The 26,319-nt window shown below is 44.7% G+C and overlaps 1 protein-coding gene across 2 annotated transcripts in view; it reads right to left on the bottom strand.

Annotated features, from left to right (window-relative positions):
* si:dkey-13n15.2 (protein transport protein Sec24C) overlaps positions 1 to 25,428 on the bottom strand; it is a 35,322-nt gene extending 9,894 nt beyond the window's left edge. The window contains exons 1-14 of one of the 2 annotated variants that reach the window (XM_036936374.1): positions 25,123 to 25,428; positions 23,427 to 24,582; positions 18,397 to 18,458; positions 17,931 to 18,026; positions 14,578 to 14,689; positions 14,252 to 14,379; positions 6,012 to 6,147; positions 5,117 to 5,342; positions 4,845 to 5,036; positions 4,655 to 4,751; positions 4,394 to 4,498; positions 4,126 to 4,293; positions 660 to 756; positions 390 to 538 (exon numbers count right to left, since the gene is read on the bottom strand). In XM_036936374.1, coding sequence (XP_036792269.1) covers positions 390 to 538; positions 660 to 756; positions 4,126 to 4,293; positions 4,394 to 4,498; positions 4,655 to 4,751; positions 4,845 to 5,036; positions 5,117 to 5,342; positions 6,012 to 6,147; positions 14,252 to 14,379; positions 14,578 to 14,689; positions 17,931 to 18,026; positions 18,397 to 18,458; positions 23,427 to 24,531 — 2,673 coding nt within the window. In that variant the 5' untranslated portion in view covers positions 24,532 to 24,582; positions 25,123 to 25,428. Of the gene's footprint in view, positions 1 to 389; positions 539 to 659; positions 757 to 4,125; positions 4,294 to 4,393; positions 4,499 to 4,654; positions 4,752 to 4,844; positions 5,037 to 5,116; positions 5,343 to 6,011; positions 6,148 to 14,251; positions 14,415 to 14,577; positions 14,690 to 17,930; positions 18,027 to 18,396; positions 18,459 to 23,426; positions 24,583 to 25,122 lie in introns of those variants that run through there. The other variant, XM_036936375.1, reaches the window with a different exon arrangement.
* Positions 25,429 to 26,319: the final 891 nt, after the last annotated feature.

The following is a 26,319-nucleotide window of genomic DNA, read 5'->3' on the forward strand; positions in this document are numbered from 1 at the left end:
TCTAGACTATTTACATGCTACAGTATTCTGACCTTACGACCTGTCTTTCTAGACTATTTACATGTTACAGTATTCTGACCTTATGACCTGTCTTTCTAGACTATTTACATGTTACAGTATTCTGACCTTATGACCTGTCTTTCTAGACTATTTACATGTTACAGTATTCTGACCTTACGACCTGTCTTTCTAGACTATTTACATGTTACAGTATTCTGACCTTATGACCTGTCTTTCTAGACTATTTACATGTTACAGTATTCTGACCTTATGACCTGTCTTTCTAGACTATTTACATGTTACAGTATTCTGACCTTACGACCTGTCTTTCTAGACTATTTTAGATCAGCAACTGTCACAAAGTGCTTCTACAGCAAAACTCCACCCACCTGTATGACCACGCCCCTCTTTTCGTCCAGAGCTCTGCTGTGTGTTAACTCTACGGCCAGTGTCGTACGCCAATCAAGGGTTGCCATGGTGACGTGTGCGGGGTTGGGCCCGGGGACGAACGAGCCATAACACCCTGACACGCGCAGATCTAGAGGGACAGAGATCAATAACTTTATCAGAACACATGTATATCATCACGTTGTCTTGGTAGAGAGAGAGAAAGAGAAAGAGACAGAGACATACAGAGGAAAGGAGAGATCTGGTCTTACCTTTACTGACATGTACCCTGAGTGTGGCCCTATAGCCCGTCTCTGTCTCTACAGTCCTCCTCAGGTCACTGCTGAAACGCTCTCTGTCCAACTCTCCCTGGAACATCAGTTAGATGTTGAATTAGAATTGTGCACCCCAAACTTAGGGTTTTTTCACATATTAAATTTGGTTCGCTTGTTTGGTTTCCTGAAGCGTTTGTTGAGAATTCTACAAATATGTTTTGCATTCACAAGACCTGTGACGTTAGCAAGCTATCTTGTTTACAAAAAGGTTCCAGGCGATTCACGGTGCTGCTGCATCACAATACCTGGTACTTTGGTCCTGGATCTTGGACCCGCTAGGTCCAGGATTGGTTTCAGTCATGGTTCGTTTGCATTTTACACACGCTTTATAGCGCAGATCAGGGTACCAAACGCTCTAGTATCTTGATCATACAGAACTACACTATATATACAAAAGTACAGTTGAAGTCGGAAGTTTACATACACTTAGGTTGGAGTCATTAAAACTCGTTTTTCAACCACTCCACAAATTTCTTGTTAACAAACTATAGTTTTGGCAAGTCAGGTAGGACATCTACTTCGTGCATGACACTTGTAATTCTTCCAACAATTGTTTACAGACAGATGATTTCACTTATAATTCACTGTATGACAATTCCAGAATTTCCAAAAATGTTAGACCTCCACAAGTCTGGTTCATCCTTGGGAGCAATTTCCAAATGCCTGAAGGTACCATGTTCATCTGTACAAACAATAGTACGCAAGTATAAATATCATGGGACCACGCAGCCGTCATACCGCTCAGGTATGGGCTACCCTCGGGCGGCAGGGTAGCCTAGTGGTTAGAATGTTGGACTAGGTTGCAAGTTCAAACCCCCGAGCTGACAAGGTACAAATCTGTCGTTCTATCCCTGAACAGGCAGTTAACCCACTTTTCCTAGGCCGTCATTGAAAATAAGAATTTGTTCTTAACTGACTTGCCTAGTTAAATAAAGGTTAAAAAAAATCATTTTTAAAAAAGGTAGGAGATGCGTTCTGTCTCCTAGAGATGAACGTACTTTGGTGCAAAAAGTGCAAATCAATCCCAGAACAACAGCAAAAGACCTTGTGAAGATGCTGGAGGAAACGGGTACAAAAGTATCTATATCCACAGTATAACGAGTCCTATATCGACATAACCTGAAAGTCCGCTCGGCAAGGAAGAAGCCACTGCTCCAACACCGCCATAAAAAAAACAGACTACGGGTTGTAACTGCACATGGGGACAAAGATCTTACTTTTTGGAGAAATGTCCTCTGGTCTGATGAAACAAAAATAGAACTGTTTGGCCATAATGACCAACGTTATGTTTGGAGGAAAAAGGGGAGGCTTGGAAGCTGAAGAACACCATCCCAGCTGTGATGCACGGGGGTGGCAGCATCATGTTGTGGGGGTGCTTTGCTGCAGGAGGGACTGGTGCACTTCACAAAATAGATGGAATCATGAGGAAGAAAAATTATGTGGATTATTGAAGCAACATCTCAAGACATCAGTCAGGAAGCTAAGGCTTGTTAGCAAATGGGTCTTCCAAATGGACATTAACCCCAAGCATACTTTCAAAGTTGTGGCAAAATGGCTTAAGGACAACAAAGTCAAGGTATTGGAGTGGCCATCACAAAGCCCTGACCTCAATCCTATAGAACATTTGTGGGCAGAACTGAAAAAGCGTGTGCGAGCAAGGAGGCCTACAAACCTGACTCAGTTACACCAGCTCTGTCAGGAGGAATGAGACAAAATTCACCCAACTTATTGTGGGAAGCTTGTGGAAGGCTACCCGAAATGTTTGACCCAAGTTAAACAATTTAAAAGCAATGCTACCAAATACTAACTGAGTGTATGTAAACTTCCGACCCACTGGGAATGTGATGAAAGAAATAAAAGCTGAAGTAAATCATTCTCTCTACTATTATTCTGACATTTCACTTTCTTAAAATAAAGTGGTGATCCTAACGGACATAAGACAGGGATTTTTTTACTAGGATTAAATGTCAGGAATTGTGAAAAACTGAGTTTAAATGTATTTGGCTAAGGTGTGTGTAAACTTCCGACTTCAACTGTATGTGGACACCTTTTCAAATGAGTGGATTTGCCTATTTCATCCACATCCGTTGCTGACAGGTGTATAAAAATCGAGCACACACCAATGCAATCTCCATAGACAAACATTAGCAGTCGAATGGCCTTACTGAAGAGCTCGGTGACTTTCACTTACCGTCATAGGATGCCACATTTCCAACAAACCACAGCTAGAGCTGCCCCGGTCAACTGTAAGTGCTTTTATTGTGAAGTAGAAACATCTAGGCGCAACAACGGCTCAGCCGTGAAGGGGTACACAAGCTCACAGAACAGGACCGCCGAGTGCTGAAGCATGTAAAATCATCTGACCTCGGTTGCAACACTCACTACTGAGTTCCAAACCTCCTCTGGAAGCAACGTCAGCACAAGAACTGTTCATCTGGAGCTTCATGACATTGGTTTCCATGGCCAAGCAGCCGCACACAAGCCTAAGATCACCATGTGCAATGCCAAGCGTCGTCTGGAGTGGTGTAAAGCTCACCGCCATTGGACTCTGGAGCAGTGGAAATGTGTTCTTTGGAGTGATGAATTACGCTTCACCATCTAGCAGTCCAACGGACAAATCTGGGTTTGGCGGATGCCAGGAGAACGCTACCCGCCCCAATGCATAGTGACAACTGTAAAGTTTGGTGTAAGAGGAATAATGGTCTGTGGTTGTCTTTCATTGGATCGAGCCACTAAGTTCCAGTGAAAGAGAAATCTTAACGCTACAGCATACAGTGGCATTCTAGATTCTCTGCTTCCAACTTTGTGGAATCAGTTTTGGGGAAGGCCCTTTCCTGTTTCAGCATGATAATGCCTCCGTGCACAATGCGAGTTCCATATGAAAATGGTTTGTCGAGATTGGTGTGGAAGAACTTGACTGGCCTGCACAGAGCCCTGACCTCAACCCCATCGAACACCTTTGGGATGAATTGGAACCAGGCCTAATCGCCCAACATCAGTGCCCAACCTCACTAATGCTCTTGTGGCTGAATGGAAGCAAGTCCCCTCAGCAATGTTCCAACATCTAGTGGAAAGCCTTCCCAGCAGAGTGGAGGTTGTTATGGCAGCAAAAGGGGGACCAGCTCCATATTAATGCCCATGATTTTGGAATGAGATGTTAGACGAGCAGGTGTCCACATACTTATGGTCATCTAGTGTATGGGAAAGTGCCCTAAGGTCATTTCACAACTTTCCACATTAGAAATGAATGGCAGCAGTGTTTAGATAAAACATTTTTTCCATGAACAGTGTTTATACATACGTTAATGCTTATGTCTAATTAGTGGGGTTCTTTTTAATTACTCTATCTCAAGTGTTTAGCCACATGTAACATTCCTGCATTCCTTAATGTCTGGTCTGCTACCTGGAGACTGTGGTAGCAGTGCAGCTCTCCACCTGTCAGGTAAGGAACATGTCCCGGCCAAGCCCCGCCCACATCCTGCTGGGAGAACACAAACAGGTGCACGCCACAGCCCTGACTGACACACTCCTTAGCCAATGAGACAGCAGGGTCCGGAGGCTGAAACAGAGACTGGGATACAAAACAGAGCGAGAGAAGAAAAGGGTTAAATTACTGAATGAGAGTGTGTGTGTGTGTGTGTGTGTGTGTGTGTGTGTGTGTGTGTGTTTACCTTTGGTTTGTTGGAGCTGAAGAAGCTAGAGGAGTTGTGTGTGTGTGTCCCCTCGATGAAGGGAGCAGTTTGGAAGACCAGCAGCTTGCCAGGACAACCCAACTCCTGCAGGGTGAGAAGAGAAGCCCTGTGTTATATCTCCACTACTGAGTTGTCTCAGGACAATTCTAGACTCTTCTTCAGAGTTGGTGTGTGTGTGTGTGTGTGTGTGTGTGTGTGTGTGTGTGTGTGTGTGTGTGTGTGTTAGATAGAGGTTCTGACCTGTAGAACGACCAGTCCAGCCTTGACAGGCAGCTCCAGGAGAATGCCACTGGCCTCCTCAAACTCTGCACTGAACAGAGGGATACGCTGCAGGACACTACACAACACAGCACAGAGAGGAGGGGGACAGCCGACGAACCATTTTAGGATCTAGATAGCACTTTTCTATTTTTAAGAGTGTCGAACCTACCTGTTGATACTGTCTATGCAGTCTTTGAGTGGAACCAGAAGCCCCTCCCTCACAGGAAGCTGCAGGTCCTCCGTCTCCGTGACGACCAGCATGTGTGGGCGAGACAGGGCAGGGCTGAGGTCATAGAGGTGGATCCGGCTGTCATAGGTCATCAACCCCACACGGACATCTGATTGGAACGCACCTTCCTCCCTTAAACAAACAAAGAGGGATCTCACTAAGTATGATGTTGTGTGTGTATGTGTGTGTGTGTGTGTGTGTGTGTGTTTTACCTATTTAGTGATGTGAGTAGAGAACGTAGCTGCTGACTGATGAGCTCCAGGTGTCCTCCTCTCAGAGCTGCAGCAGACACATCCACAGCCAGGAGCAACACAGCAGCAGGCACATCCTGTTGACTGTCCAGTATCTCATAGGAGCCCAGACTGAGCTCAGGTCTCTGCTCTCTGTCCACTCTGTTCCCCTCTACTCCCTGGGTTGGCTGGTAATGCTGCCATCCAACTGAGAGACAGAGGGAAAGACAGGGGAGGGGGAGAGAGAGAGACAGGGGAGAGGGACAGAGAGAGACAGGGGAGGGGGAGAGAGAGAGACAGGGGAGGGGGAGAGAGAGAGACAGGGGAGGGGGAGAGTAAAAGGATAACGATTAGGAGGGAGAGACAGAGGGAGAGACAGAGGGAGAGACAGGGGGAGAGACAGAGAGAGAGAGACAGGGGAGGGGGAGAGAGAGAGACAGGGGAGGGGGAGAGTAAAAGGATAACGATTAGGAGGGAGAGAAAGAGGGAGAGACAGAGGGAGAGACAGAGGGAGAGACAGGGGGAGAGACAGAGAGAGAGACAGAGGGAGGGGAGGGGGAGAGAGAGAGTAAAAGGATAACAAATTAGGAGGGAGAGACAGATAGAGAGACAGGGGGAGAGACAGAGAGAGAGACAGAGAGAGAGACAGAGGGAGAGACAGAGGGAGAGACAGAGGGAGAGACAGGGGAGGGGGAGAGAGAGAGACAGGGGAGGGAGAGAGTAACGATTAGGAGGGAGAGACAGAGTAAAGACGGACAGAAACAGAGGGAACATGAGTTATGTAAAGGAGAATAAGAGAAAGGGCAGGGAGAGAACAGAAGCCTGTTCCAGGCTGAGAAGAGAACAGAAGACATTGAGCAGGATAAATATATCTTACCTTCACGGAGTTTCCCACAGAATGGGCAGTAGAATCTCTGTCCACAGTCCTGCCATCCCATAGCTGAACACATGTAAGCCCCACACTCCCCACAGCCCTTTACAGTGTCTGCCTCCATACACACAGACAGGGGGCGCTGGAGAGCACAAAACAACCAGGGTAAGGAACAGGATTCTCAAGCTCGACAGACTCTAGTGGTTCTCGATTCTAAATATAGTGATGGCTTAACTCCTATTTTGTTATCAGTAGTTCCCACCAGCCCTTTCTTGGATTTAATGTATTTGTATTTCTGTGAGACTAGCCTGGTGCCACTCTCTGATTCAGAGGGGTTGGGTTAACACTAGAACCACCACGTTTCATTTCCTAAAATATATATATATATATATTTCCCAACACAACTCATTTGTCAGAATGTTGAAATAACGAACAGAAAACTATTTAGAGCATTTTATCTGTTTTTTCACACCTATTCTTAACTTAACCCACCAAGACAATGTGTTGTAGGACCTTGGTACCCAGCCAGGCTCCAAGACAATGTCCTATAGGACGTTGGTACCCAGCCAGGCACCAAGACGATGTGTTGTAGGACCCTGGTACCCAGCCAGGCACCAAGACAATGTGCTGTAGGACCCTGGTACCCAGCCAGGCACCAAGACAATGTGTTGTAGGACCCTGGTACCCAGTCAGGCACCAAGACGATGTGCTGTAGGACCCTGGTACCCAGCCAGGCACCAAGACAATGTGTTGTAGGACCCTGGTACCCAGCCAGGCACCAAGACAATGTGTTGTAGGACCCTGGTACCCAGTCAGGCACCAAGCCAATGTGTTGTAGGACCCTGGTACCCAGCCAGGCACCAAGACAATGTGCTGTAGGACCCTGGTACCCAGCCAGGCTCCAAGACAATGTGCTGTAGGACCCTGGTACCCAGCCAGGCACCAAGACAATGTTCTGTAGGACGTTGGTACCCAGCCAGGCACCAAGACAATGTGTTGTAGGACCCTGGTACCCAGCCAGGCACCAAGACAATGTGTTGTAGGACCCTGGTACCCAGCCAGGCACCAAGACAATGTGCTGTAGGACGTTGGTACCCAGCCAGGCACCAAGACAATGTGTTGTAGGACCCTGGTACCCAGTCAGGCACCAAGACAATGTGTTGTAGGACCCTGGTACCCAGCCAGGCACCAACACAATGTGTTGTAGGACCCTGGTACCCAGTCAGGCACCAAGACAATGTGTTGTAGGACGTTGGTACCCAGCCAGGCACCAAGACAATGTGTTGTAGGACCCTGGTACCCAGCCAGTGTAACAGTACAAATTTAGACCGTCCCCTCGCCCATACCCGGGCGCGAACTAGGGACCTTCTGCACACATCAACAGTCACCCTCGAAGCATCGTTACCCATCGCGCCACAAAAGCCGCGGCTCTTGCAGAGCAAGGGGAACTACTACTTCAAGGTCTCAGAGCAAGTGACGTCACTGATTGAAACGCTATTTAGCGCCCACGCTAACTAAGCTAGCCGTTTCACATCCGTTACACTCACCCCCCTTTTGACCTTCCTCCTTTTTTCCGCAGCAACCAGTAATCCGGGTCACGGCACCAATGTAACAGTACAAATTTAGACCGTCCCCTCGCCCATACCCGGGCGCGAACTAGGGACCTTCTGCACACATCAACAGTCACCCTCGAAGCATCGTTACCCATCGCGCCACAAAAGCCGCGGCTCTTGCAGAGCAAGGGGAACTACTACTTCAAGGTCTCAGAGCAAGTGACGTCACTGATTGAAACGCTATTTAGCGCCCACGCTAACTAAGCTAGCCGTTTCACATCCGTTACACCAGGCACCAAGACAATGTGTTGTAGGACCCTGGTACCCATCCAGGCACCAAGACAATGTGTTGTAGGACCCTGGTACCCAGCCAGGCACCAAGACAATGTGTTGTAGGACCCTGGTACCCAGCCAGGCACCAAGACAATGTGCTGTAGGACGTTGGTACCCAGCCAGGCTCCAAGACAATGTGCTGTAGGACCCTGGTACCCAGGCAGGCACCAAGACAATGTTCTGTAGGACGTTGGTACCCAGCCAGGCACCAAGACAATGTGCTGTAGGACGTTGGTACCCAGCCAGGCACCAAGACAATGTGTTGTAGGACCCTGGTACCCAGTCAGGCACCAAGACAATGTGCTGTAGGACCCTGGTACCCAGCCAGGCACCAAGACAATGTGCTGTAGGACGTTGGTACCCAGCCAGGCTCCAAGACAATGTCCTGTAGGACCCTGGTACCCAGTCAGGCACCAAGACAATGTGCTGTAGGACGTTGGTACCCAGCCAGGCACCAAGACAATGTGCTGTAGGAACCTGGTACCCAGCCAGGCACCAAGACAATGTGCTGTAGGACCCTGGTACCCAGCCAGGCACCAAGACAATGTTCTGTAGGACGTCCTACGTGTCAAATAACTCCCATAATTCAAGAGGTGCAGCTCTATTTCCAAATGTCACTTTTTCAAGAATATCCGTGCTGTCCATGAGTTCAGCACATGACCACTCCACTGTCCCTACATTCAGCACATGACCACTCCACTGTCCCTACATTCAGCACATGACCACTCCACTGTCCCTACATTCAGCACATGACCACTCCACTGTCCATACGTTCAGCACATGACCACTCCACTGTCTCTACATTCAACACATGACCACTCCACTGTCCCTACATTAAGCACATGACCACTCCACTGTCCCTACATTCAGCACATGACCACTCCACTGTCCCTACATTCAGCACATGACCACTCCACTGTCTCTACATTCAGCACATGACCACTCCACTGTCTCTACATTCAGCACATGACCACTCCACTGTCTCTACATTCAGCACATGACCACTCCACTGTCTCTACATACAGCACATGACCACTCCACTGTCTCTACATTCAGCACATGACCACTCCACTGTCTCTACATTCAGCACATGACCACTCCACTGTCTCTACATTCAGCACATGACCACTCCACTGTCTCTACATTCAGCACATGACCACTCCACTGTCCATACGTTCAGCACATGACCACTCCACTGTCTCTACATTCAGCACATGACCACTCCACTGTCTCTACATTCAACACATGACCACTCCACTGTCTCTACATTCAGCACATGATCACTCCACTGTCCATACGTTCAGCACATGACCACTCCACTGTCTCTACATTCAACACATGACCACTCCACTGTCTCTACATTCAACACATGACCACTCCACTGTCCCTACATTCAGCACATGACCACTCCACTGTCCCTACATTAAGCACATGACCACTCCACTGTCCCTACATCCAGCACATGACCACTCCACTGTCCCTACATTAAGCACATGACCACTCCACTGTCCCTACATTAAGCACATGACCACTCCACTGTCCCTACATTCAGCACATGACCACTCCACTGTCCCTACATTAAGCACATGACCACTCCACTGTCTCTACATTCAGCACATGACCCCTCCACTGTCTCTACATTCAGCACATGACCACTCCACTGTCCCTACATTCAGCACATGACCACTCCACTGTCTCTACATTCAGCACATGACCACTCCACTGTCTCTACATTCAGCACATGACCACTCCACTGTCTCTACATTCAGCACATGACCACTACACTGTCTCTACATTCAGCACATGACCACTCCACTGTCTCTACATTCAGCACATGACCACTCCACTGTCTCTACATTAAGCACATGACCACTCCACTGTCCCTACATTCAGCACATGACCACTCCACTGTCTCTACATTCAGCACATGACCACTCCACTGTCTCTACATTCAGCACATGACCACTCCACTGTCTCTACATTCAGCAAATGACCACTCCACTGTCTCTACATTCAGCACATGACCACTCCACTGTCTCTACATTCAGCACATGACCACTCCACTGTCCATACATTCAGCACATGACCACTCCACTGTCCATACATTCAGCACATGACCCCTCCACTGTCTCTACATTCAGCACATGACCACTCCACTGTCCATACATTCAGCACATGACCACTCCACTGTCCATACGTTCAGCACATGACCACTCCACTGTCTCTACATTAAGCACATGACCACTCCACTGTCCCTACATTAAGCACATGACCACTCCACTGTCTCTACATTCAGCACATGACCACTCCACTGTCTCTACATTCAGCACATGACCCCTCCACTGTCTCTACATTCAGCACATGACCACTCCACTGTCCCTACATCCAGCACATGACCACTCCACTGTCCCTACATTAAGCACATGACCACTCCACTGTCCCTACATTAAGCACATGACCACTCCACTGTCCCTACATTCAGCACATGACCACTCCACTGTCCCTACATTAAGCACATGACCACTCCACTGTCTCTACATTAAGCACATGACCACTCCACTGTCCCTACATTCAGCACATGACCACTCCACTGTCTCTACATTCAGCACATGACCACTCCACTGTCTCTACATTCAGCACATGACCACTCCACTGTCCATACATTCAGCACATGACCACTCCACTGTCCATACGTTCAGCACATGACCACTCCACTGTCTCTACATTCAGCACATGACCACTCCACTGTCCCTACATTAAGCACATGACCACTCCACTGTCTCTACATTCAGCACATGACCCCTCCACTGTCTCTACATTCAGCACATGACCACTCCACTGTCCCTACATTCAGCACATGACCACTCCACTGTCTCTACATTCAGCACATGACCACTCCACTGTCTCTACATTCAGCACATGACCACTCCACAGTCTCTACATTCAGCACATGACCACTCCACTGTCTCTACATTCAGCACATGACCACTCCACTGTCTCTACATTCAGCACATGACCACTCCACTGTCTCTACATTAAGCACATGACCACTCCACTGTCCCTACATTCAGCACATGACCACTCCACTGTCTCTACATTCAGCACATGACCACTCCACTGTCTCTACATTCAGCACATGACCACTCCACTGTCTCTACATTCAGCACATGACCACTCCACTGTCTCTACATTCAGCACATGACCACTCCACTGTCTCTACATTCAGCACATGACCACTCCACTGTCCCTACATTCAGCACATGACCACTCCACTGTCTCTACATTAAGCACATGACCACTCCACTGTCTCTACATTCAGCACATGACCACTCCACTGTCCCTACATTCAGCACATGACCACTCCACTGTCCATACGTTCAGCACATGACCACTCCACTGTCTCTACATTAAGCACATGACCACTCCACTGTCCCTACATTAAGCACATGACCACTCCACTGTCTCTACATTCAGCACATGACCACTCCACTGTCTCTACATTCAGCACATGACCCCTCCACTGTCTCTACATTCAGCACATGACCACTCCACTGTCCCTACATCCAGCACATGACCACTCCACTGTCCCTACATTAAGCACATGACCACTCCACTGTCCCTACATTAAGCACATGACCACTCCACTGTCCCTACATTCAGCACATGACCACTCCACTGTCCCTACATTAAGCACATGACCACTCCACTGTCTCTACATTCAGCACATGACCCCTCCACTGTCTCTACATTCAGCACATGACCACTCCACTGTCTCTACATTCAGCACATGACCACTCCACTGTCTCTACATTAAGCACATAACCACTCCACTGTCTCTACATTCAGCACATGACCACTCCACTGTCCCTACATTCAGCACATGACCACTCCACTGTCCATACGTTCAGCACATGACCACTCCACTGTCTCTACATTAAGCACATGACCACTCCACTGTCCCTACATTAAGCACATGACCACTCCACTGTCTCTACATTCAGCACATGACCACTCCACTGTCTCTACATTCAGCACATGACCCCTCCACTGTCTCTACATTCAGCACATGACCACTCCACTGTCCCTACATCCAGCACATGACCACTCCACTGTCCCTACATTAAGCACATGACCACTCCACTGTCCCTACATTCAGCACATGACCACTCCACTGTCCCTACATTCAGCACATGACCACTCCACTGTCCCTACATTAAGCACATGACCACTCCACTGTCTCTACATTCAGCACATGACCCCTCCACTGTCTCTACATTCAGCACATGACCACTCCACTGTCCCTACATTCAGCACATGACCACTCCACTGTCTCTACATTCAGCACATGACCACTCCACTGTCTCTACATTCAGCACATGACCACTCCACTGTCTCTACATTCAGCACATGACCACTCCACTGTCTCTACATTCAGCACATGACCACTCCACTGTCTCTACATTCAGCACATGACCACTCCACTGTCTCTACATTCAGCACATGACCACTCCACTGTCTCTACATTAAGCACATGACCACTCCACTGTCCCTACATTCAGCACATGACCACTCCACTGTCTCTACATTCAGCACATGACCACTCCACTGTCTCTACATTCAGCACATGACCACTCCACTGTCCATACATTCAGCACATGACCACTCCACTGTCCATACGTTCAGCACATGACCACTCCACTGTCTCTACATTCAGCACATGACCACTCCACTGTCCCTACATTAAGCACATGACCACTCCACTGTCTCTACATTCAGCACATGACCCCTCCACTGTCTCTACATTCAGCACATGACCACTCCACTGTCCCTACATTCAGCACATGACCACTCCACTGTCTCTACATTCAGCACATGACCACTCCACTGTCTCTACATTCAGCACATGACCACTCCACTGTCTCTACATTCAGCACATGACCACTCCACTGTCTCTACATTCAGCACATGACCACTCCACTGTCTCTACATTCAGCACATGACCACTCCACTGTCTCTACATTAAGCACATGACCACTCCACTGTCCCTACATTCAGCACATGACCACTCCACTGTCTCTACATTCAGCACATGACCACTCCACTGTCTCTACATTCAGCACATGACCACTCCACTGTCTCTACATTCAGCACATGACCACTCCACTGTCTCTACATTCAGCACATGACCACTCCACTGTCTCTACATTCAGCACATGACCACTCCACTGTCCCTACATTCAGCACATGACCGCTCCACTGTCTCTACATTAAGCACATGACCACTCCACTGTCTCTACATTCAGCACATGACCACTCCACTGTCCCTACATTCAGCACATGACCACTCCACTGTCTCTACATTCAGCACATGACCACTCCACTGTCTCTACATTCAGCACATGACCACTCCACTGTCTCTACATTCAGCACATGACCACTCACGCAGCAGCATTGCTCTGGCTACAAAACAATTCATCCTTTACAATAGTTGATGCACTGGTGCTTTTAATTTGACCTGTGACCTGGCTGGTTATATATACTATTATCATTATGTGTTTTTGTTTCTACTTTGTCAAAAGAAGCTGGAACTGTATGAATTACTAATATTTGACCTTTATTTAACTAGGCAAGTCAGTTAAGAACAAATTCTTATTTTCAATGACGGCCTAGGAACAGTGGGTTAACTGCCTGTTCAGGGGCAGAACGACAGATTTGTACCTTGTCAGCTCGGGGATTTGATCTTGCAACCTTGTGGTTACTAGCCTAATGCTCTAACCACTAGGCTACCATGCCACCCCACTAAAACTCTTATTACTAATCAAATCTACAAATCAAGTTGATCAAATGGATTACACTGTCATGTTTTTATCAGAAGGGAAACTAAAATAGGCTATAGGCCCATATTTTTGTTGTAGAACTTTGCAGAATTATACAAAACATATCCTTGACTCTATCTGAACAAATAACTATTGTTGTTGTCTATTGTTATTGGTGCTTTTACACTAATATTTCTTCATGAAATTAATTATTTACAATAGTTTATGCACTATTTATTAAGTGTTGGTGCTTCTGTTTGCTGCATGTTGCAGGTTGATATGCATCTGATGTGTATGCTAAAGGAGACGCCCGACAACGAGCTCTAGCGGGTACTGATAGGCTGAAACGCCTGGCGAGGTACTGGCGAGGTATCCCTCTTTCCCTTCCAGATCTGTTTGTGTTGCACAGCCAACTTCAATGGCCGCTATTATGGCATAACAACAACCATATGGTCGTTATAGACTATAGAAGTTGGCTGTACAGCACAATTAGATCTGGGACCAGGCTGTAAGAGGCTATAACTGTGATAATACAGGTTAGTACCTCTCCTGTGTGTAGCTTAGCCAGAGGGCTAACTAGGGCCCCCAGGGGTAGGTGGCTCTGGAGGGCCGTCTGGCCCTCACACGGAACACAGTAGGAGGTAGAAAGGATGAACCGAGGACTGCAGTTACCTAGGGACACAGAGAGAGACAACCACAGACCTGGTCTGCTGCCAAAGCGTACACGTTCACACAGGGGCTGGGCGATAGGCTACATTGATATAATTATAACTATAGCTACAATAAAATGTTCTATTTTTTTGTCTTATTTATAAAATATGTTTATTTATGTCAATATTATACAGAATTGCTGTATTGCCTGAGGTCTACCTCTGTCCTCCATGACACAGTCTGTGGTAGCCAGCGGAGGTAGAGAGGAGATGGGTTCAGACACAAACACCTTCCCCTCCCACGCTGTCCTGTCCTCCTCCATCATACGCACCTGTGAGAGAAAGAGAGAGGAGAGAAAGAGGAGAGGAGAGATGGAGAAAGAGAGGAGAGAAAGAGAGAGAGGAGAGAGAGAGAGGGGAAAGAGAGAGAGGTTAGAGAGAGAGGGGAAAGAGAGAGAGGAGAGAGAGAAAAGAGAGAGGAGAGAGAGAAGAGAGAGAGGAGAGAGAGAAAAGAGAGAGAGGAGAGAGAAAGAGAGAGGGGGGGGAGAGAGAGGAAAGAAAGAGAGGAGAGAGAGAGAAAGAGAGAGAGAGAGATGGGTCATTAGCAACTAGTCCATTTCCTCAGTGAAAACAATGCACTGAGCAAATGTCAAATTGGCTTTTTACCAAATTACCATAAGACAGATCATGTATTCACCCTAAACACCCTAATTCACAAACAAACCAGAACAAAGGCAAAGTCTTCTCATGCTTTGTTGATTTCAAAAAAGCTTTTGACTCAATTTGGCATGAGGGTCTGCTATACAAATTAATGGAGAGTGGTGTTGGAGGAAAAACATATGACATTATAAAATACATGTACTCAAAAAAGTGTGAGGTTAAAATTGGAGAAAAATAGAATACCTGACCACTGTGACTGACCCAAACTTAAGGACAGCTTTGACTATGTACAGACTCAGTGAGCATAGCCTTGCTATTGAGAAAGGCCTCCATAGGCAGACATGGCTCTCAAGAGAAGACAGGCTATGTGCTCACTGCCCACAAAATGAGGTGGAAACTGAGCTGCACTTCATAACTTCCTGTCCAATATATGACCATATTAGATACATGTATTTCCCTTAGACTACACAGACCCACAAAGAATTTGAAAACAAACCCAATTTTGATAAACTCCCATATCTACTGGGTGAAATTCCACAGTGTGCCATCACAGCGGCAAGATTTGTGACCTGTTTCCTCAAGAAAAGGGAAACCAGTGAACCGTTGTAAATACAACCTACATTTATGTTTATTATTTTCCCTTTTGTGCTTTAACCATTTGCACATCATTACAACACTGTATATAGACATAATGACATTTGAAATGTATTTATTATTTTGGAACTTGTAATGTAATGTTTACTGTTCATTTGTATTGTTTATTGTCTACTTCACTTGCTTATGTATCTCCTGTCAATAAAGCCCTTAAACTGGAATTGAATTGAGTGAGGAGAGAGAGAGGATAGAAAGTGAAAGGAGAGAGAGGGAGAGAATGAAAGACAAGAGAGAGGGATGAGAGAGAGGAGAAAGAGAGAGAGAGAAAGAAAGAGAGAGAGTGAGAGAGAGAGATGAGAGAAAGTGAGAGGAGAGAGAGAGAGAGAAGACAAATATGGAGAGAAGGAGAGACAAGAGAGAGGGATGAGAGAGAGGAGAAAGAGAGAGAGAGCGAGAGAGAAAAGAGAGAGGAGAGAGAGAAAAGAGAGAGAGGAGAGAGAGAAAAGAGAGAGAGAGAGAGAGAGAGAGAGAGAGAGGGTGAGAGGGAGAGAGGATAGAAAGTGAGAGGAGAGAAGGAGAAAGACAGAGATAATACAAAAATGGAGAGAAGGAGTGACAAGAGAGAGGGATGAGAGAGGAGAAAGAGAGAGAGAGAGAGAGAGAGAGAAGAGAAAGATAAAGAGAGAGAGGGAGGAGAAAGAGAGAAGAGAGAGAGAGAGGAGAATGAGAGAGAGAGAGAGAGAGAGAGAGGAGAATGAGAGAGAGAGGGAGAGAGAGAGAGAGAGAGAGAGAGAGAGAGGGAGTGAAAGAGAGAGAGAGAGGGATGAGAGAGAGAGAGAGAGAGAGAGAGAGAGAAGAGAGAGAGAGAGAGAAGAGAAAGAGAGAAGAGAGAGTAGGGAAGAGAAAGAGAGAGAGAGAGAGAGAGAGAGAGAATAGAAAGTGAGAGGAGAGAGAGGAGAATGAGAGGAGAGAGTAGGGAAGAGAAAAAGAGAGAGAGAGAGGATTGAAAGTGAGAGGAGAGAGAGAGAGAGAGGGGGGGAGAGAAAGGGAGAGAGAGGGAGGGAGAGGGAGCGAGAGAGAAGAAGTATAGAGAGTATAGAAAGAGAGAGAGTGAGAGAGAGAGATGAGAGAAAGTGAGAGGAGAGAGAGAGATAAGACAAATATGGAGAGGAGAGACAAGAGAGAGGGATGAGAGAGGAGAAAGAGAGAGAGAGCGAGAGAGAAAAGAGAGAGGAGAGAGAGAAAAGAGAGAGAGGAGAGAGAGAAAAGAGAGAGAGGAGAGAGAGAAAAGAGAGAGAGGAGAGAGAGAGAGAGAGGGTGAGAGGGAGAGAGAATAGAAAGTGAGAGGAGAGAAGGAGAAAGACAGAGATAATACAAAAATGGAGAGAAGGAGTGACAAGAGAGAGGGATGAGAGAGGAGAAAGAGAGAGAGAGAGAAAGAGAAGAGAAAGAGAAAGAGAAAGAGAGAGAGAGGGAGGAGAAAGAGAGAAGAGAGAGAGAGAGATGAGAATGAGAGAGAGAGAGAGAGAGAGAGAGGGAGAGAGAGAGAGAGAGAGGGAGTGAAAGAGACAAGAGAGAGGGATGAGAGAGAGGAGAGAGAGAGAGAGAGAGAGAGAGAGAGAGACGAGAAAGAAGAGAAAGAGAGAAGAGAGAGTAGGGAAGAGAAAGAGAGAGAGAGAGAGAGGGGGGAATGAGAGGAGAGAGTAGGGAAGAGAAAAAGAGAGAGAGAGAGGATTGAAAGTGAGAGGAGAGAGAGAGAGAGAGGGGGGAGAGAAAGGGAGAGAGAGGGAGGGAGAGGGAGCGAGAGAGAAGAAGTATAGAGTATAGAAAGAGAGAAGAGAAAGAGAGAGACGAGAGGAGAGAGGAGAGAAAGTGAGAGTAGAGAGAGAGAGAGGATAGAAAGTGAGAGGAGAGAAGGAAAAAGGCAGAGATAATACAAATATGGAGAGAATGAGTGACAAGAGAGAGGGAGAGAAAGAGAGAGAGAAGAGGAAGAGAGAGGAGAGAGAGAAGCAGTTGTGAGAGAGGAGAAAGAGAAAGAGAAAGAAAAGAGGAAGAGAGAGAGAGAGAGGAGAGAAAGAGAGAGATGAGAGGAGCGAGAGAGAAAAGAAAGAGAGAGAAGAGAAAGAGAGAGGAGAGAAAGAGAGAGAGGAGAGAGAGCGAGAGAGAGCGGAGAAAGAGAGAAGAGAGAGAAGAGAAAGAGAGAGAAGAGAGGAGAGAAAGAGAGAGAGAAAAGAGAAGCAGTTGTGCAGTGTCTTCAGTGGGAGAACCATAGCGAGAAAGGAGGATGACGTCTAGAGGACGAGGAGCGACACTTACAGCGCTGGGTAGAAGCTGAGGGTGTAGGCCATAGCGTGACTCTGAGATAGGTGAGCTGGGGCCGGACACCCCACTGTCCCCCAGAGACGGACAGGACTGGACACGAACACACAGAAAGAGAGAGACACCAGGACAGATGAGTCACTTCTAGTATGCAGAGACACACTAGTATAACAACGTTATAATTAAGCAATAAGGCCCGAGGGGGTGTGGTATATGGCCTATATAGCCGTGGTATATTGGCTAAAGGTGCCTTATTGCTATTATAAACTGGTTATCAATGTAATTAGAATAGTAAAAATAAATGTTTTGCCATAACCCGTGGTACACGATCTGATATATCACGACTGTCAGCCAATCAGAATTCAGGGTTTGAACCACCCGGTTTATAATTTGTAATAATGACACACTAATGATGTGAGCGTCTGTTACTACACGTTGTTGTTAACATGGTCTGTTTTCTTACCGGTTGCATGGTGGTACCCTCCTGTACAGGATGTGAGGTGGCACCAGGCTTGTACATTACACCTGAGAGACAGAGAGGAGTCAGGAACAACATACTACAACACAATTATTCACTAATATTATAGGAAAGATGTGTCAGAGTTTTACTGCCTGCACCTGACTCTGTTTGCGTGTTAGTGTATATATTACCACTGTGACTCTGTCTGTATGTTAGTGTATAGATTACCACCTGACTCTGTTTGTATGTTAGTGTATAGATTACCACCTGACTCTGTTTGTGTGTTAGTGTATAGATTACCACCTGACTCTGTTTGTATGTTAGTGTATAGATTACCACCTGACTCTGTTTGTATGTTAGTGTATAGATTACCACTGTGACTCTGTTTGCGTGTTAGTGTATAGATTACCACCTGACTCTGTTTGTATGTTAGTGTATAGATTACCACCTGACTCTGTTTGTATGTTAGTGTATAGATTACCACCTGACTCTGTTTGTGTGTTAGTGTATAGATTACCACCTGACTCTGTTTGTATGTTAGTGTATAGATTACCACCTGACTCTGTTTGTATGTTAGTGTATAGATTACCACCTGACTCTGTTTGTGTGTTAGTGTATAGATTACCACCTGACTCTGTTTGTATGTTAGTGTATAGATTACCACCTGACTCTGTTTGTGTGTTAGTGTATAGATTACCACCTGACTCTGTTTGTATGTTAGTGTATAGATTACCACCTGACTCTGTTTGTATGTTAGTGTATAGATTACCACCTGACTCTGTTTGTGTGTTAGTGTATAGATTACCACCTGACTCTGTTTGTATGTTAGTGTATAGATTACCACCTGACTCTGTTTGTGTGTTAGTGTATAGATTACCACCTGACTCTGTTTGTGTGTTAGTGTATAGATTACCACCTGACTCTGTTTGTATGTTAGTGTATAGATTACCACCTGACTCTGTTTGTGTGTTAGTGTATAGATTACCACCTGACTCTGTTTGTATGTTAGTGTATAGATTACCACTGTGACTCTGTTTGTGTTAGTGTATAGATTACCACCTGACTCTGTTTGTGTGTTAGTGTATAGATTACCACTGTGACTCTGTTTGTGTTAGTGTATAGATTACCACCTGACTCTGTTTGTATGTTAGTGTATAGATTACCACTGTGACTCTGTTTGTATGTTAGTGTATATATTACCACCTGACTCTGTTTGTATGTTAGTGTATAGATTACCACTGTGACTCTGTTTGTGTTAGTGTATAGATTACCACCTGACTCTGTTTGTATGTTAGTGTATAGATTACCACTGTGACTCTGTTTGTATGTTAGTGTATATATTACCACCTGACTCTGTTTGTATGTTAGTGTATAGATTACCACTGTGACTCTGTTTGTGTGTTAGTGTATAAATTACCACCTGACTCTGTTTGTGTGTTAGTGTATAGATTACCACCTGACTCTGTTTGCGTGTTAGTGTATAGATTACCACCTGACTCTGTTTGTGTGTTAGTGTATAGATTACCACCTGACTCTGTTTGTATGTTAGTGTATAGATTACCACCTGACTCTGTTTGTGTGTTAGTGTATAGATTACCACCTGACTCTGTTTGTGTGTTAGTGTATAGATTACCACCTGACTCTGTTTGTATGTTAGTGTATAGATTACCACCTGACTCTGTTTGTGTGTTAGTGTATAGATTACCACCTGACTCTGTTTGTGTGTTAGTGTATAGATTACCACCTGACTCTGTTTGTATGTTAGTGTATAGATTACCACCTGACTCTGTTTGTATGTTAGTGTATAGATTACCACCTGACTCTGTTTGTGTGTTAATGTATAGATTACCACCTGACTCTGTTTGTGTGTTAGTGTATAGATTACCACCTGACTCTGTTTGTATGTTAGTGTATAGATTACCACCTGACTCTGTTTGTGTGTTAGTGTATAGATTACCACCTGACTCTGTTTGTGTGTTAGTGTATAGATTACCACCTGACTCTGTTTGTATGTTAGTGTATAGATTACCACCTGACTCTGTTTGTGTGTTAGTGTATAGATTACCACCTGACTCTGTTTGTGTGTTAGTGTATAGATTACCACTGTGACTCTGTTTGTATGTTAGTGTATAGATTACCACCTGACTCTGTTTGTGTTAGTGTATAGATTACCACCTGACTCTGTTTGTGTGTTAGTGTATAGATTACCACTGTGACTCTGTTTGTGTGTTAGTGTATAGATTACCACCTGACTCTGTTTGTATGTTAGTGTATAGATTACCATTGTGACTCTGTTTGTATGTTAGTGTATAGATTACCACCTGACTCTGTTTGTATGTTAGTGTATAGATTACCACCTGACTCTGTTTGTGTGTTAGTGTATAGATTACCACCTGACTCTGTTTGTATGTTAGTGTATAGATTACCACCTGACTCTGTTTGTGTGTTAGTGTATAGATTACCACCTGACTCTGTTTGTATGTTAGTGTATAGATTACCACTGTGACTCTGTTTGTGTGTTAGTGTATAGATTACCACCTGACTCTGTTTGTATGTTAGTGTATAGATTACCACCTGACTCTGTTTGTGTGTTAGTGTATATATTACCACCTGACTCTGTTTGTGTGTTAGTGTATATATTACCACCTGACTCTGTTTGTATGTTAGTGTATAGATTACCACCTGACTCTGTTTGTATGTTAGTGTATAGATTACCACCTGACTCTGTTTGTGTGTTAGTGTATAGATTACCACCTGACTCTGTTTGTGTGTTAGTGTATAGATTACCACCTGACTCTGTTTGTATGTTAGTGTATAGATTACCACCTGACTCTGTTTGTGTGTTAGTGTATAGATTACCACTGTGACTCTGTTTGCATGTTAGTGTATAGATTACCACCTGACTCTGTTTGTATGTTAGTGTATAGATTACCACCTGACTCTGTTTGTATGTTAGTGTATAGATTACCACCTGACTCTGTTTGTATGTTAGTGTATAGATTACCACCTGACTCTGTTTGTGTGTTAGTGTATATATTACCACTGTGACTCTGTTTGTGTGTTAGTGTATAGATTACCACCTGACTCTGTTTGTATGTTAGTGTATAGATTACCACCTGACTCTGTTTGTATGTTAGTGTATAGATTACCACCTGACTCTGTTTGTGTTAGTGTATAGATTACCACTGTGACTCTGTTTGTGTGTTAGTGTATATATTACCACTGTGACTCTGTTTGTGTGTTAGTGTATATATTACCACTGTGACTCTGTTTGTATGTTAGTGTATATATTACCACTGTGACTCTGTTTGTATGTTAGTGTATAGATTACCACCTGACTCTGTTTGTATGTTAGTGTATATATTACCACTGTGACTCTGTTTGTATGTTAGTGTATATATTACCACTGTGACTCTGTTTGCATGTTAGTGTATAGATTACCACTGTGACTCTGTTTGTATGTTAGTGTATAGATTACCACTGTGACTCTGTTTGTATGTTAGTGTATAGCTTACCACCTGACTCTGTTTGTGTTAGTGTATAGATTACCACCTGACTCTGTTTGTATGTTAGTGTATAGATTACCACCTGACTCTGTTTGTATGTTAGTGTATAGATTACCACCTGACTCTGTTTGTATGTTAGTGTATAGATTACCACTGTGACTCTGTTTGTATGTTAGTGTATAGCTTACCACCTGACTCTGTTTGCGTGTTAGTGTATATATTACCACTGTGACTCTGTTTGTATGTTAGTGTATAGATTACCACCTGACTCCGTTTGCGTGTTAGTGTATAGATTACCACTGTGACTCTGTTTGTATGTTAGTGTATAGATTACCACCTGACTCTGTTTGTATGTTAGTGTATAGATTACCATTGTGACTCTGTTTGTGTGTTAGTGTATAGATTACCACCTGACTCTGTTTGTGTGTTAGTGTATAGATTACCACCTGACTCTGTTTGTGTGTTAGTGTATAGATTACCACCTGACTCTGTTTGTATGTTAGTGTATAGATTACCACCTGACTCTGTTTGTATGTTAGTGTATAGATTACCACCTGACTCTGTTTGCGTGTTAGTGTATATATTACCACTGTGACTCTGTTTGTGTTAGTGTATAGATTACCACCTGACTCTGTTTGTATGTTAGTGTATAGATTACCACTGTGACTCTGTTTGTATGTTAGTGTATAGATTACCACTGTGACTCTGTTTGCATGTTAGTGTATAGATTACCACTGTGACTCTGTTTGCGTGTTAGTGTATATATTACCACTGTGACTCTGTTTGCATGTTAGTGTATAGATTACCACCTGACTCTGTTTGCGTGTTAGTGTATATATTACCACTGTGACTCTGTTTGCATGTTAGTGTATAGATTACCACTGTGACTCTGTTTGTATGTTAGTGTATAGATTACCACCTGACTCCGTTTGCTTGTTAGTGTATAGATTACCACCTGACTCTGTTTGTGTTAGTGTATAGATTACCACCTGACTCTGTTTGTATGTTAGTGTATAGATTACCACCTGACTCTGTTTGTGTGTTAGTGTATAGATTACCACTGTGACTCTGTTTGCATGTTAGTGTATAGATTACCACTGTGACTCTGTTTATATGTTAGTGTATAGATTACCACCTGACTCTGTTTGCTTGTTAGTGTATAGATTACCACCTGACTCTGTTTGTGTTAGTGTATAGATTACCACCTGACTCTGTTTGTATGTTAGTGTATAGATTACCACCTGACTCTGTTTGTATGTTAGTGTATAGATTACCACTGTGACTCTGTTTGTATGTTAGTGTATAGATTACCACCTGACTCCGTTTGCTTGTTAGTGTATAGATTACCACCTGACTCTGTTTGTGTTAGTGTATAGATTACCACCTGACTCTGTTTGTATGTTAGTGTATAGATTACCACCTGACTCTGTTTGTGTGTTGGTGTATAGATTACCACTGTGACTCTGTTTGTATGTTAGTGTATAGATTACCACTGTGACTCTGTTTGTGTGTTAGTGTATAGTTTACCACTGTGACTATAGTGTTGCTGAGGCAGGGCCCATTGAGGTTGCTGCTGGACTGGTGAGGTGAGTTGTGGAGGATACGGGTGTGAACACTGTTGGCTCTGGCTCCCACATGGTGACATGGAGGAAAAACTGCTGTTGGGAGGTCCTTGGTTTGGTCTTGTCAACATCACAGGAGGGCCATTCACAAAGCCTTGGTTTGGACTTGTCAACCTCACAGGAGGGCCATTCACAAAGCCTTGGTTTGGACTTGTCAACGTCACTGCAGGGCCATTCACAAAGCCTTGGTTTGGACTTGTCAATGTCACAGGAGGGCCATTCACAAAGCCTTGGTTTGGACTTGTCAATGTCACAGGAGGGCCATTCACAAAGCCTTGGTTTGGACTTGTCAATGTCACAGAAGGGCCATTCACAAAGCCTTGGTTTGGACTTGTCAACGTCACAGGAGGGCCATTCACAAAGCCTTGGTTTGCATACGGATATGGTGGGGAGGAAGAGACTGGAGGAGAGACAGTATTCTGGGGACCCTGGTTTGAAGACGGATATGGAGGATATGGAGGAGAGGAAGAGACTGGAGGAGAGACAGTATTCTGGGGACCCTGGTTTGAAGACGGATATGGAGGATATGGAGGAGAGGAAGAGACTGGAGGAGAGACAGTATTCTGGGGACCCTGGTTTGAAGACGGTATCGTGGATGGAGGCCCACTAGCTGGCGGACCTTGTTTCAGAGGGAGGTGTGTTGATGGTGGAGGAATGTTGTAGGAAATATAATTACCCATGTGTACATGTGGTATGTGAGGCTCTTGATTCAGGCATGGTATAAGAGCTGAAGGTGATTGGTTCCTAAATGGGGGCGTAGGAAGACTGCTGAGACAGCCCTGGTGTGAGTACTGTAACTGAGCCATGGATTGAGGGATGTTTTTAGAGGGACTCTGGTGTGAGGCTGGGCCCAGGTTCAGAACCTGTAAGCTGGGTAGAGGGTCACTGGAGAGTCCTTGGGCAGAGGTACATCCAAGACCGGTTGGGGGTGTGGTTGCTGACCAGCCATTATGACACACCCTGGGCTGCCCGCCATGTCCGTAGCTCTGATTGGCAGCTGGAATGTCCATCTTCTCCCATGCTAGTCTGTGATTGGATGTATGTCACCTTGGAGGAGGGTCCTGGTACAATGCAATGAATAATGGATGAGAAACAGGTACATTACAGCTTGACTAGTCATCTCATGATCATCTTCCCAATACAGAACACTAAACATTATCACCATGAACTCTAAAGTCACAGAGATAATGATACCAGGGTTTCCTAAAAATATGTTTGTGATTCAAGGTATTGAACACGCATTATGACAATGCCTTAATGCACTGATCGACTGGGACCAAAAACCTGACATAAAGCTATCATAACATACCACATTACATACCTATATAATAGGACAGAATTAACTTTATTGTCCCAAATTGTCTTAGACACACAGCACTGCTGTATACAAAATAGACACTGTACATTACACACTAGACATAATAGATAGATTGCACGTTACCCTTATCATCATACACTTATCATATAGCCACATACATACGTAATTCTTTACATATGCCCTTAGTCTGTCAGTGACGTACTAATTAACACAACTCAGAAACATATTATTTGGCATGCATGGTATTCATAATAAAATATATAATTTAAATATGTCACCGCACCTTAGACATCGGTTGAAAAGGCTTTAGCTCTTACGTCAACACCGCAATGGCTCGTGCAAACCTCCCTCAAGTTTTCCGGATATCCTACCGCTGTCAATGTGACAGCGCCTGATATTTAGACCGCAAACCATGTATTCGTTGTTTAATTGCCACCCGGTATTCCAGGTGATGGATATGACATGAATGATATGTTCTGCGTTTGAAAAATAATGTTCCGATTAGGATTTACATTGTAATTTGATGATCAGTTACAATGTAGCGGTACAGGAAACGCAGATCTCCCACCCACATTTGACCTACGCGTTTATCACGTATTTTACGCAGGAATTGCGTAGCCGACGTCAAAATATTCAACACTAGATGGCGGAAACGGGAAACAAATGGGAATTTGCTACGGTCAATTTCACTAGGTTTAATAGTACCATATATATTATGGGGGGAAATGAATGCTATGTAGTACAAATCTATTGAGGATTTATTTTTTATTTTTTTGCATTTCTTGTAGTGCCATAACCCTTCAGGTGCTTTAGAAGTAGTACCACACGTGGCTGCCCATGTGCTACAATGGGATGGATATCCTGCTTTGCAAATGAAGTTAATAAAAGTAATTTCCATACCATGTAATTTTTTGCTTGTCATTGTTTTGTCTGCCCTACCTTGTTTCCCAGTTGAGATCCTCCTTGACAGGAGCCATTTCTTAGTGGTTGTGTCCTTGTTACTACTTAACCCTTAACCCAACAGACCCCATAGGAACGCTGAATAACTGAATACTGAACCCTCCTCTCCACAACCACAGCTCTTCCCTCCTTCAGTTGAGGAAGAAGAAATGAAGGGATTTCTCCTAAATGGCACCCTATTCCCTATTTAGGGCACTATTTTTAACCAGAGCACAACCTATATGCACTGGTTTAAAAGTAGTGCTCTAAATAGGGAATATGGTGCCATTTAGGATAAATCCCTTCATTACTTATTTCCTACTACAGTGCATTTGGAAAGTTTTCAGATCCCTTCATTTTTCCCATGTTTTCTTACATAACAGCCTTATTCTAAAATTGATTACATTGATTTTTCCCCCCTCATCAATCAACACACAATACCACTTAATGACAAAGCAAAAACAGGTTTCTATATTTTTTTTCAAATTTAGAAGAAAAAAAATACAGAAAAAGATCACATTTACAGAAGTATTCAGACCCT

The sequence above is a fragment of the Oncorhynchus mykiss genome, chromosome 11 (genome assembly GCF_013265735.2).
Source record: "Oncorhynchus mykiss isolate Arlee chromosome 11, USDA_OmykA_1.1, whole genome shotgun sequence".
Classification (NCBI taxonomy): Eukaryota; Metazoa; Chordata; class Actinopteri; order Salmoniformes; family Salmonidae; genus Oncorhynchus; species Oncorhynchus mykiss.